At 39.2% G+C, this 14,755-nt stretch overlaps 1 protein-coding gene across 1 annotated transcript in view; it reads right to left on the reverse strand.

Annotated features, from left to right (window-relative positions):
* pot1 (protection of telomeres 1 homolog) overlaps positions 1 to 14,755 on the reverse strand; it is a 48,316-nt gene that overhangs the window by 16,359 nt on the left and 17,202 nt on the right. The window contains exons 8-10 of the mRNA XM_062040713.1: positions 13,699 to 13,829; positions 13,329 to 13,625; positions 7,831 to 7,986 (exon numbers count right to left, since the gene is read on the reverse strand). Coding sequence (XP_061896697.1) covers positions 7,831 to 7,986; positions 13,329 to 13,625; positions 13,699 to 13,829 — 584 coding nt within the window. The remainder of the gene's footprint in view (positions 1 to 7,830; positions 7,987 to 13,328; positions 13,626 to 13,698; positions 13,830 to 14,755) is intronic.

A 14,755-nucleotide genomic window follows, 5' to 3' on the forward strand; every position in this document is an offset into this window, starting at 1 on the left:
AACATTGTATTAATGTATTATTATCTATTGAACAATGACAGGTTTAAAGGAAATATATAATTATAATAATATTATAATGATTATAGTATTTTTAGAATGTTCCACAGGCCGTTAAAAAGGAGCCCTTGGGCAGGACTTTTGACAGACCGGCTTGAGTCCATCTCGGGGGCATGAATTCAAAGTGAGACCCCGGAATGAACAAACGCCTTCAAGATGGCCGCCCGGGCTGCTGAGTGTTATTAGGTGGCGTGACGGCGATGAAACGAATCTAAAGAACCAGGGAGGCGCGTCAAGAGCCCGCGGTCGCCTGCGGGGGCGAGAGCTGATGCTCACAGAGTCACGGCCTCGACATCAGACAGATGCATATTTCATTTAGCAAAGTGCATGACCGCAAACTAACTCGCGTTTGCAAACGCTTGCCAAGTCGTGCACATTCTCTGGAAGAGTGCGCAACATTTCCCTCGTGCACAAACTGTTGAGGATTTATTCGCATGACAGATGAGCGCCATTTCAAAAATGATTATAGTAGTTATTTTTCCAATTAGGAAACAATCCATCAGAGCAGTTATAAGACAACATGTGGCTCAGAATAGTTGAAATGTACATTAATATTACACTAATCATGGGAATGACTGCATTTTGAAATATTGTGTTTTTATTGTAAACATTACCATAAGGCGGAGTCAAGTTATCTTCTTCCCACTCCCTTTCAGGCAAAACTGGACAATCATGCATTACATACTATACATTACCGTTTGCACTATATTAATTTATATTATTATGTGTTGTCAACTTTGTACTTTTTTTGTTATTATTATTTTTTATGTCATTGCCTGAAATAAATAAATGAAAATGAATTAAATATTCCCATGCTTTGTGAACGTATTTTCCAGACTATAGAGTGATATAAGGCGCACCCACTAAATTTGAGAAGAAAAACATTATTTTTCCATATATTAGCCACATCGGACTATAAGCCGCAGATATATACATTGTGAAATTAGTTATTTACACAGAAAGTCTATTTACATACCTTAATTGTATCCAAACGTGTGTAACACGGCAGTAAAACGGCTGATCAAACAAAACAGAGGTCATCGTCATGGACCCACTAGCTGCGCAAGCTAGCTCTCCAATCAGCTAAACAGACTCAATAACTCCACGGTGACGTTTTGGTGAATTTACTGAGGAATGTGTGAAACTGAAACCATACAAAAATAATGTCATTGTGAGTTAATAATACTAACACAGACACGCCTAAATGTGTTAGCATATTAGCTAATGCTAACGAAGCTAGCTTGAATACATTACGATAGCACGCACACACAGGATGGTTTGGTTAAGTAAAAATGTTTTAGTTATATTGTAAACCTTACAAACAATGCTTATGAATGAAAAATCCATGACAGTACAAAACGCTATGGACCGTTATACTTCCAGTTCAAGGCATTAAAACAGGAAGTAAATTATCAAACCACAACACCTGCAGTGGCGATTGCGTCCAAAAGAAGGAGCAATTGCACAAACAATAACACACTTTTTCAGTGTATTTGCTTGTGTTTAATGAAAAGAAAACATTTTGGCCGCTAAGTGAAAAATCCACAAATTAGCCACAGTGCCTTCATAAGTCGCATGCTTCACTGCAAAAAGTCAGTGTTGAAAGACAAGAAAAAAATAAAAATAAAATTAGGGGTATTTTATTTAAACTAAGCAAAATTATCTCCCAATAGAACAAGAAAATTTAGCTTGTCAAGACTTTCCAAAACAAGTAAAATTAGCTAACCTCAATGAACCCCAAAATACCTTAAAATAAGTATATTCTCACTCATAACAAGTGCACTTTTCTTGGTAGAACAAAAAGAGACCTTTTTGCTCAATATGTTGAAAAATATTCTTAAATTAAGTAAATGCTAGTGCCATTATCTTGACATAATGATATGCGCTCGGCATCATGATTTTTTTTCATGCTTGAAGTCAGAAATTATTACTTTAAAAAAGTAGGTTTTATACTTGTGAGTGTTGATGACACAGCTTTGCAACAGTTGATATTCTAGTTTCAAGCATGTTTTACTCAATATAGGTCATCAAATCTCAGCTACAAGCTGTAATATCTTACTGAGATCATTTAGGACCAAAACCCTTAAAACAAGTATTATTTCATGTTTTGTTATGAAGGTGTCTGTTACTACATTATACATACTTGCAGTGTGTATATTGTACATATTACATATTGTTATGAAGGTGTCTGTTACTACATTATATATATACTTGCAGTGTGTATATTGTGCATATTACATATTGTTATGAAGGTGTCTGTTACTACATTATATATATACTTGCAGTGTCTATATAAAACATATTACATATTGTTATGAAGGTGTCTGTTACTGCAATACATATGTACTTGCAGTGTGTATATTGTACATATATGTTGTTATGAATGTGTCTGTTACTACATTATATATATATATATATATATATATATATATATATATATATATATATATATATACTTGCAGTGTCTACATAAAACATTACTTATTATTATGAAGGTGTCTGTTACTACATTATATACGTATATACTTGCAGTGTCTATATAAAACATATTACATATTGTTATGATGGTGCCTGTTACTGCAATACATATATACTTGCAGTGTGTATATTGTACATATTATATGTTGTTATGAAGGTGTCTGTTACTGCAATACATATATACTTGCAGATATGTTTTTATGAAGGTGTCTGTTACTACATTATATATATATATATATACTTGCAGTGTCTACATAAAACATATTACTTATTGTTATGAAGGTGTCTGTTACTACATTTTATATATATATATATATATATATATATATATATATATATATATATATATATATATATATATATACTTGCAGTGTCTACATAAAACATATTACTATGAAGGTGTCTGTTACTACATTTTATATATATACGTGCAGTGTCTACATAAAACATATTACATATTGTTATGAAGGTGTCTGTTACTACATTATATATATACTTGCAGTGTGTATTTAAAACATATTGATATTGTTATGAAGGTGTCTGTTACTACAATACATATATACTTGCAGTGCGTATATTGTACATATTATATGTTGTTATGAAGGTGTCTGTTACTACATTATTATATATATAGTTGCAGTGTCTACATAAAACATATTACTTATTGTTATGAAGGTGTCTGTTACTACGTTATATATATACTTGCAGTGTCTACATAAAACATATTACATATTATTATGAAGGTGTCTGTTACTACATTATATATATACTTGCAGTGTCTATATAAAACATATTACATATTGTTATGAAGGTGTCTGTTACTGCAATACATATATACTTGCAGTGTGTATATTGTACATATTATATGTTGTTATGAAGGTGTCTGTTACTACATTATATATATATATACTTGCCATGTCTACATAAAACATTACTTATTGTTATGAAGCTGTCTATTACTACATTATATATATACACTTGCAGTGTCTACATAAAACATATTACATATTGTTATGAAGGTGTCTGTTACTACATTATATATATACTTGCAGTGTGTATATAAAACATATTACATATTGTTATGAAGGTGTCTGTTACTACAATACATATATACTTGCAGTGTGTATATTGTACATATTATATGTTGTTATGAAGGTGTCTGTTACTACATTATTATTTATATAGTTGCAGTGTCTACATAAAACATATTACTTATTGTAATGAAGGTGTCTGTTACTACGTTATATATATACTTGCAGTGTCTACATAAAACATATTACATATTATTATGAAGGTGTCTGTTACTACATTATATATATATTTGCAGTGTTTATATAAAACATATTACATATTGTTATGAAGGTGTCTCTTACTGCAATACATATACTGTATACTTGCAGTGTGTATATTGTACATATTATATGTTGTTATGAAGGTGTCTGTTACTACATTATATATATATATATATATATATATATATATATATATATATATATATATATATATATATATATATATATATATATCTATATATACTTGCAGTGTCTACATAAAACATATTACTTATTGTTATGAAGGTGTCTGTTACTACAATATATTCTTGTCTCTTATAATGATTGTTAACGACAGGCAAAATTCCCCCCCAAAAAAGATGCATTTCCCCTTTAACAAGACAACAATGTGTGAGATCAGGTCAAGAAGGTCCCATCAGCTGTATTGAACCCGGCCAATTACGTGTCATTATAGCAGAGTGCACGTCCTCACAGGCCCAATGACAAAAAAACACCTCATTGATTGCTTGTGGACAAAAAAAAGGAAAAAGTTATTTAAGGAGAAACTTCCAAACAACCTCTGTGAAAAGGAGAAAAGTGTTGAGTCACCGTTGCCAATTTGCAGCGTGACGTCTTCACGTCGGTCACTTGTGATGCCACACCAGAAAATTAGCTGCATCCAGGAAAGACTCGCCGCGCTAAAGCCAAAGTGGAGTGGAGTGATTGCCCTCCGATTGGTCAACAGGAACTTTGAAGCTGCTCACGTAAAAGATGTTCAACACACGGTCCTAATAGAACCGTGTGTGTGTGTGTGTGTGTGTGTGTGTGTGTGTGTGTGCGTGCGTGTGTCTGTGCGTGAGTGTGTGTGTGTGTGGGTGTAATTCAATGTGACTTTGCAACTGACACAAAGCAATTATTGTCTCAGAGAGCTGAATAAAGATGGATGTGCTTCCAGATCTCATCCACACACACACACACACACGCACAAAGACGGAAAAAGAACATTCCAGCTTTACTTTGCAGAGACACAAGCGGCTTACAAACCTGAAGATGACTTGATGAATTATTCATTGTGACAAAAACTTCTTGCTCCCGCAGCAAAACCACCAAGTAGTGATTAGCGACACAGCTCCCTCTGCTGGACCTGCTGGGTCACTGTGCCGCTTGACCGTAATGTCGATATCACATACTGCCATTCCTGACATAATATCGTATGTTTACATCGTCCTGCTGACTAACGACCATAAAAGCTGTAATTCTAACCAAAAGGTTTATTTAACAACAGCACAAGAAGGACACCCTGCCAATATCTCTCACACATTCTTTTTTAACTTCCATGTTTTGGAGTGCATGAGAAAGTGGACAGGAAAGTATCTGTCTTGCTTTCGTCACCCTACCGTAAACTGAGTGCAAACACTAAACAAGCAACCTTTTAATGTCACTTGCTGTAAAAACTTGGGGAAAAGCAGCTTTTGACACAGGCTTATCCCAGATTTCTGACTTTTACGATCATTCCATTCACTTGCACCGCAATGTTTACAAACGCTTCCTTCCTTGATGGTCCTAAACACTTTTAACGTTTCACCATCCACTGGCTTCAAGCACGCACTGATCCTCCTGGAGGCACAAACGGTTGAACTTGAACCTGTCTTCTGCAAGGCATTTGGCTCTATTGTGGGCTTCAAAGCAGCGTCAGTTTGCAATGCACAGGGTCGCCCTGCCGGTGGGTAGAGATACACCAAAGACTCTAGTACAAGTATTCGTTTAAACTTTGACTATAGAGTCCATGTCTGATACTGTGATGCCTCAAAGGCCCTAATAAACACAGAAGACTCTGGCACAAGCACTCGTTTCACCCCACTTTGACTATGGAGTACATGTCTGGTACCGTGACGACTCAAAGCCCCTACCATACATTGAAGACTCTAGCACAAGCACTCGTTTCACCCCACTTTGACTATGGAGTCCTTGTCTGGTACTGTGACGCCTCAAAAGCCCTAACAACCACTGAAGACTCTAGCACAAGCACTCGTTTAACCCCACTTTGACTATGGAGTCCATGTCTGGTACTGAGACGCCTCAAAGGGCCTAATAAACACCGAAGACTCTAGCACAAGCACTCGTTTCACACCACTTTGACTATGGAGTCCATGTCTGGTACCGTGAAGCCTCAAAGCCCCTAACAAACACAGATGACTCTGGCACAAGCACTCGTTTAACCCCACTTTGGCTATGGAGACCATGCATGGTACTGTGACGCCTCAAAGGGCCTAATAAACACAGAAGACTCTAGCACAAGCACTCGTTTCACACCACTTTGACTATGGAGTCAATGTCTGGTACCGTGAAGCCTCAAAGCCCCTAACAAACACAGATGACTCTGGCACAAGCACTCGTTTAACCCCACTTTGACTATGGAGTCCATGTCTGGTACTGTGACGCTTAAAAGGCCTTAATAACCACTGAAGACTAGCACAAGCGCTCGTTTAACCCCACTTTGACTATGGGGTCCATGTCTGGTACTGTGACGCCTCAAAGCCCCTACCGTACACTGAAGACTATAGCACAAGCACTCGTTTCACCCCACTTTGATTATGGAGTTTGGTACTGTGACGCCTCAAAGGCCCTAACAACCACTGAAGACTCTAGCACAAGCACTCGTTTAACCTCACTTTGACTATGGAGTCCATGTCTAGTACTGAGACGCCTCAAAGGGCCTAATAAACACAGAAGACTCAAGCACAAGCACTCGTTTCACACAACTTTGACTATGGAGTACATGTCTGGTACCGTGAAGCCTCAAAGCCCCTAACAAACACAGATGACTCTGGCACAAGCACTCGTTTAACCCCACTTTGGCTATGGAGTCCATGTCTGGTACTGTGACGCCTCAAAGGCCTTAACAACCAAGCTCCAGACAGCCCAAAACAAAACCGATTAGGCTTCTACTCAACCTTCCATCTCTCCGCCAACCATTTCCTTAGCGTGGGGTGGCTCTTAGTAACCGACAGAGTGCCACTTCTCGCAATGGGCCTGGTGTACAAGATACACTATACCACTAAAATACCCATATCCCTGTCCAGATACTTCCAAAACATAAAAGATCCATCCATCCATTTACTACCGCTTGTCCCTTTCACCACAAATCACGTTCAACCGAGATTTGTCTCCAAAAAAGGTTCAAATTATTTTGCCTGCTCTACCACCAAAATGTGGAACTCCCTACCGAAAGCCATAAAGGAGTGTAAAACCCTTACTTCCTTCAAAGCCGCTTTAAAAAGCCACCTGCAGGCAGCGGCTGGGAATAGACAGAGCCTTTTACTAGTTTTTTCTATTCTAAATTTCCATTTATCTTATTGCACTATGTTTTGTCTTTTGAACATTTTCTGCAAAGTACTATTTCATATCTGTATGTTTTTCAATGTTAAAAAAGGATTTCATTGGAAACAACCTCAGGCTTTCTTGTATCATTTCCTTTTAGTTGACCTTGTACCAGCTAATCCATACCGCCATGAAACTGTACACTTTCCTTTGCAAACTTCTAAAATTCTTCAATTAATCAATTCATGAATGTAGTTTTCTCCGCTGCTATGCTCAGCTCTTTACGAACCAACATCTTCAAGTCTTGACTCGATCATAAGCCATCATTCTTAAGGCCTATGAAAAAAAGTGCTCTATTTTTTCGCAAATCAACATTTGATAGCTGTTGAATTTGTGCACAGTCAGTAAGTTTTCAGACAAACAACAATGCCTGAGTGTCGTGCAGTAATCTGAGAGGGCTCAGCAGAGAAAAGCTTATAGCTGATGCTGCTCACTTTCTTCTCTCAGAATACTTTATTAGTCTTAACCTCCGTCCAACTTCACAAGATTTACTTTGGTGCCACATCGGGGCCACAAAGATCACATTTTACTTGCAATCTAAACAGTAAGCTGGAATATAAATGATATTTCGACAAAATCTGATTCGGCCCACTTTGGCCTGCAGTGTAAACGTAGTCATTATCCCACTTGTGTACTCTCTGACCTTGATCTGCTTGGCGAATTGCGCGTGGTTGTCGAAGACCAGCACACTGGCGATGAGTTTCTCCTGCTCCTCGGAGAAGGAGGCGGGCCCCTCCACAATGTCGGGATCCGCCATCACCTTCAGCAGAGAGTGAGAACACCTGGTGCCGTCCCATACCTGCAAACACATTGATTGGCACAAGAAGGTGATGATGGACCACAAGCATCTTGAAAAGAAGACCAAAGACAGGACATTAAAGAGATCCTCTAATGATTGGAATCTACATTTAACACACTTACTTGTGATGTAGATACCGTATTTCCTTGAATTGGCGCCGGGAATATGGTATTCGCATGCCTCGAATTACAGCCGGGTCAAACTCGTTTCGCAAAATAATTAGCGCATGCTTGGCACTTCCGCCGGGTCAAATATGAGTCATTAAATGACTCCCGCCTCCTGGTGGTAGAGGGCGCTAGTGATCCTTCTTGCGACTGCTGGTACTGCAGAAGAGTGCTGCAGAAGAAGACAACCGCCAGCAAGAGTGCGCAGCCATTGTTTGCTTGGACTTTTACCATGGAGGATTACATATCTAAAATAAAACAGTTTTCTAAACTGAACTTTCAATCGAAGCAGGAGGTAATACTTAAAAGGAAGATATCCATCAAGACAGAGAGACTTTTAAAACTGAAGAAAGATAAGGAAGACTTCTATATCGATGCTTTTCTTCAAAAGGAGCTGGCATGGACTCATTTATACCTAAAGGTAAGACAATAATAACGTATTTTTTATTAAATGTGCTTTCCATGATAAGGTAAGCGCCGGAGTGAGAAGAGGTTTTAAAATAATTAGCGCATGCTTGGCCATCCCGCAGGCTTCTGGTAAGGGCCGGAGTGACAGGAGGTTTTAAATTAATTAGCGCCCCTGTGGCTATTCAAGGAAATACGGTAATATGTATTGGATATGCTTCGTCACAAAATCGTCATGGCATTATTTTGATATATTAACAGGGTGAATAACAGCGTGTGGTTTCTATGGGTTCCAGCTCACACAGGTATAAAGGGCAATTAATTGGCAGATCAACAGACACTAATACTTAAGCAGTAAGGCAGAAGCAAACTCATTAGATAAAGGAAATCTTTTGAAAGTTTGGCAATTACATTGGGACATGAGTACAACAGGAAGACACATACATGCAATACAGAACACAGTATGAGCGGGAAGAACTGTAAGGGGGAGCACAAAAGAGGAAGGAATCATATCACGCTTTAGATTAGGACACACCAGACTTAATAAGACATTGAACCTTATAATCAAACACCCGACATGATTATGTGACAACTGCAATGAGGTCGAGTCAGTAAAACATGCAATTATTATTTATTGTGGGAAATACGGTACAGAAAAGAGAAAGGGCGACTAAGCAAAAACCAGAATTTTTAAGAGAAGTTTCTCGAAGAGACGGGTTAATGGAAAATAATTTAGTATGGGAAGGTATAAATGTACGTATGTAAGGGAGGGAACTCTGGTTCACACTCCAATACAGTAGGTGGCGGTAATGCACCTTTAACGTTGAGTGCCCTGCCATAAAACCAAAAGATCACCAAGGTTTAATGTTGGACCAACAAGAGAAGACGTCGTCTAATAACAAGGTGGGTTCCTTATGCTGGTGAGCAAGCGTTGGCGCTCAGAGCCGCTTTGGAATACGCCTGAGCGGCAGGCTGGCAGCAAACCAGCGCTAGGCGCCAAGCTGCATTTCAAAATGGATTTCCTTGATGAAACACGTGGCAGCGAGCCAGACGTCGCTGACGACCTCGACGAGCTGAGGTGTCAAATGAGACCAAGACAAGATGGAGCAGGGTGCTGTGGAGATTTGTTACAAGACGGATGACTGAACCCTCAAGATCCATGTGCTGATTACATCACATTACATCTTAAACTAAAATTGGTCAGATCTAGTCTTGCAGCTGGTGCCAATACCTAATTAGGCCTCATCAGTTTATGCTCATAGACCGAGATTGGTAACATCTAGATCTGACATATCTAAGTCTAAGACTAGATCTGACATATCTAAATCTAAGACTAGATGTGACCAATCAAAGTCTAAGACCAGATGTATCTAAGTCCAAGACTAGATCTGACCAATCACAGTCTAAGACTAGATCTGACCAATCTAAGTCTAAGACTAGATCTGACCAATCTAAGTCTAAAACTAGATCTGACCAATCTAAGTCTAAGACTAGATCTGACCAATCTAAGTCTATGAGCACAAACTGATGAAGCCTACTCGGATGAGAGGCGAAACGTCTTCCAAGACAAACCAAACAGTCCAGTTGCGATCGATTGAATGCCCCGAGAGTACAATGACCCGGATGAAGGAGAACATTCACATACATAATCACCCGGATGTTCAGAAGGTTTGCATGTCAACATCTCTTCACACTTCCACAGCTCATACATCTAGTTTTACTCCTCTGGATGTGTTTGAGGTCAAGAGAACCTTAAAACCAATGGATCCTGGTCGATCTGCAGGTCCTGACAAACTTGAGCCCTTCTTTTTAAAGTCAGCCGTTGATTTTATTGCAGAACCTCTTACGCACATTTTGAATCGTTCCTTGTCCAGTAATGAGAGGTCTGACATGTGGAAATCTGCCTATGTTTTACCATAATAGAAAGGAGGAGATCCCACAGCTGTTAATAACTATAGACCCATCTCCAAGTTGTGCGTCCTAGCTAATGTTCTTGAAAAGTATGTTGGTGAACAACTTAAAGAATTCTTAGACACGAATGGTCTGCTTTCTCAACATCAATCAGGTTTCAGAAAGGGACATAGCTGCTGCTATCAAAGTTGTAAATTACATTATTGCAAAAAATATTGTGCAGCTCTATTAATTGACCTTTCAAAAGAATTTGACACAGTTGACCATACCCTTCTGGCAGAAAGACTGCACAGGATTGGTCTATCTCAGCAAGCTGTAAAGTGCTGTTCTAATTACTTGTCTAAGAGAACACCATGTGTTCTAATTTGTTGGATCTTCCTTGTCTTTCCTCCTCTGGGTTCCATATTAGGTCTGTGGTTGTTTTTCATTGATGTAAATAATCTCTGTGATAATGTGTCAAATGCTGCGTTCCATTTTTATGCAGATGACACGGTCATATATTGGTTGAGCTCCTGCAGTCTGCTTTTGATGTTGTTCAGTCCCAGCTGACTCAGCTTAGACTAGTGCTCAATGCAAAGAAATCTAAGGTGGTGTTATTTTCAAATGGCAAACGTCTGCCATTGAACACTCCTAAAATATCAACTGCTCAAAAGGTTGAACTTGAAATGGTCGCGACATATAAGTACTTGGGGATTGTTATTGATGAAAACTTGTCTTTTAAATCACACAAAGAAAAAATTGTGGCTAAACTTAAAATTAAACTGTTTTGTCTTTAGAAACAAGTGCTGTTTTTCCCTACAAGTTAGGAAACATTTGATTCTGACTACTTTTATGCCTTTGCTGATCCTGGTTCACCATTGCACTTTGTAGGCAAACTGTCCATCTTTGTCAGTACGCACATTTTCTCCACGGATGTTGTTTTACATAAATCGCTTATTGGTCTAGTTCCCCCATATTTATGTTGTTTAATGTGTAGAGACTACAGTTGCTACAGCGTAAGGTCGCAGGACATCCTTAGAATGTTTGTTCTTAGAGCTAACACAAATCTTGGAAAAAAAGGTTTCAGATTTGCTGCTCCATGGTCATGTAATAACTCACAGAAGGATCTGAGGTTACCTGATCACATTCCTTTGGGGGAATTTCAGGCCATTTTAAAGGATCGAGAAACTGTTTCTAATGGGCTTTGTACTTGTTTTTAAGTTGTTTTTATGTTAATATACAGTATGTAAGTAATGCATTTTTTAATTGTGGTGTGTGACTGCTGCTGTTTTTGTTTTTATATGTATTTCTGTAACTTTGTATTGCTGCCCTCTTGGCCAGGTCACTCTTGGAAAAGAGATTTTAGTCTCAATGAGTTTTTACCTGGTAAAATAAAGAATACTGATTGATTGATTTTGAAGAGGCCGGGCCCCCTATGTTACATCTGGTTTACACAGTCGCCACTTCAGCCCGTTTTTTTTCACGCCATTCATCAAGTTTTGTCTATTTTTTACTCAATATGGGTTCCAAAAAGCCAATAAACCTGCCTGGAAATAAGGCAGTGGATTTAAAAACGACTCTTTGAGACTATTTACGTTGTTAGCTTCAACGGCTAGCGGCACTTCCAACTTGTTTATTTCCACAATTGTCGTACCTTGCACCAGGCAGAGCTGTCTTAGAGATCACTTTGTGTGATCAGAAACACTTTTAATGTGTCCAAACCCTCGCTGTATATTTTTGAGTTGCGAGGCAACCTGTTAAAGCTAGCGTTATGGCAGGTTAGCCTCCAACTTGAGACACCTGCACTTCGAGAATTTCATCGGCGAAGGGGCCTTCAAACCCAAGTAAGTATTTAATTGTGATGAGACCGGAATTTTTGGGGAAAAGATTTCAGAGTTGAATTACCATAGTTTCCGGACTATAAAGTGCATCGGTATATAAGCCGTACTCACTGAATTTTAGAAGAAAAACATATGTTCCGTTTATTCGTCGCACTGGACTTTAAGCCGCAGATATATACGTTATGAAATGAGTTATTTACACAGAAATGTTTATTTATATACCCTAATTGTTTCCAAACGATGTCTGTAACACGGCAGTAAAACGGCTGATCAAACAAAACAGAAGTCATTGTCGAAGACCCACTAGCTCCAATCAGATAAAAACAGACTCAATAACTCCACGGTGACGTTTTGCTGAATTTACTGAAGAATTTGTGAAACTGAAACAATACAAAAATAATGCCATTGGAAGGTAATAATACTAACACAGACACTCGTAAACAAGTTAGCATATCGGCTAATGCTAACGACGCAAGCTTGATTACATTACAATAGCATGTACAAATATGCATGAAAACACTCCTACAGACATCACATATGGGACGGTGTAGTAAGTAAGAATTGTTTTAGTTACATTGTCAAATCTACAAACATCGCTTGGAGTGACGAATGGAGAATCCATACGAGTAGAAATGCTAAGGACGGTTTTACTTCCAGTTCAAGGCATTAAAACGAGAAGTACATTTTCAACCCGCAACACCTGCAGTCTGCAAACTCGTCCAAAAGATGGTGCCAAAAATACACTATTTTAGTGTCTGCTTTGGTTTAATGAAAGCTATTGATCACAAAACATTTTGGCCGTTAGCGAAGACAAATCCGTAAATTAGCCGCCTCGTTCTATAAGCCTCAGGCTTCAAAGCGTAGGAAAAAAGTAGTCCGGAATTTACAGTATTTATGTTTATATTGTTTCTTATGGGGTACTCTGCTTCAATGTACGCACTTTTCAGCTCAAGAACCAATTAGGTTTGTGAATCGAGGTTCCACTGTACTACTCTTGTGGTTGTTTGCAATGGTGTAAACTACTTGTGTCCTTTTTCCTTACCCTCAGCAGCGTGCACGTGGTGTCGACGGTGGCTTTGGCGAGCAGCTGGCAGGTGAAGTCAAAGTACATTTTGGGCTGGACAGCAGACAGCGTGACGGTGGTGTCCGAAGACGGCAGTGAGGCCTCGCCGGCAGCCCACGATCGCAGCTCCCGCACAACGCGGCGATCGTCCTCCGTGAAGTGGAAGGACCTGCTGGCGGTCCGGGGCTCCATGGTGGCGCCGACCGCCCCGTCAAACGCCACGGCGGAAAAACCGAAGGTGTTGAGCAGCGTGAGGGTGTCATGGTAGACATGGGGCTGCGCGGGGGGGATATCTTGTGTGAAATAGGTTGGACCTTCAGAATGACCGACTCGGTGAGACGACGCAAACCTTGACCCGATGCATGCGGATGATGTCGCCGATCTGGAAGATCTGGGGATGGGACTCCGGTTTGTCACAGAAAATGGTGCAGCCGATCTTACGCTGGGACTGATCCGTGATCTTCAGGCTGGAGCAGAAGTCTGTGAAGACAAGACACCAAGGCTGTTGGCTTTTAGTCAACGTGGTTGAAGATCATTTTTGTTTAAAATTAACATCAAACCTAGGGCTGAGTGATGAAAAGATATCAATATATTTTACGATTGACATGTAAACGATACCAATAAAAAATACGTCGGGAAAACGGGCGATAATTCTTTATCCTCTTTGTCTGAAGAAAGCGGAAGTTGCAAAGCAACGTTGGTTGCATGAAGAAACGCACACAGGCAGAAAAGCAAGCCCAAATAAGCAACGACAGGTTAAAAAACAAGCAACTCGCAAGATTTGTCAGCAACTCTGGTAACTGAGCAACGCAGGAAGTGATCACTGATCAGTGGGAGTGACACGATAACAGCCAATCAGGTAACAGTATCAACTATCAAGTTTGCTTGTCTGGCAGTTGATTCTTTGCATGGAGTGAGAAGAGAAATTAAAAATGAAGAAATTGTTGATAAAGGAGGAAAAGTCACCTGGAAAAGTTTTGGGATTTTTTTCAAAGGTACCGTAGTAAATGATGTAAGGCGCTTGTCCCCACTAAGACTGGTAATTCCACATCACCTTAGCCGTGCTCACCCTTTAGAGCAGAGCATTTACTTTGACGACCCAATGCAAACAACCTTCCCTAGTCATGGTGCCAGAAGAAAAAAAATCCAACCAACACAAAATGTTAACAAACATGGTCACATATAACACACACTGCTCACTGAACTTTGTGGATATTATAAAAAAAATGCTATATTTTAATTTTTTTTGTCATAAAAAAAATACAATCATGTGTGCTTACGGACTGTATCCCTGCTGACTGTATTGATCTATATTGATATATAATGTAGGAACCAGAAATAATAATAACAGAGGGAAACAACCCTTTTGTGCGAATGAGTGTAAATGGGGGAGGGAGGTTTTTTGG

Source organism: Entelurus aequoreus, linkage group LG03, assembly GCF_033978785.1.
Source record: "Entelurus aequoreus isolate RoL-2023_Sb linkage group LG03, RoL_Eaeq_v1.1, whole genome shotgun sequence".
Taxonomy (NCBI): Eukaryota; Metazoa; Chordata; class Actinopteri; order Syngnathiformes; family Syngnathidae; genus Entelurus; species Entelurus aequoreus.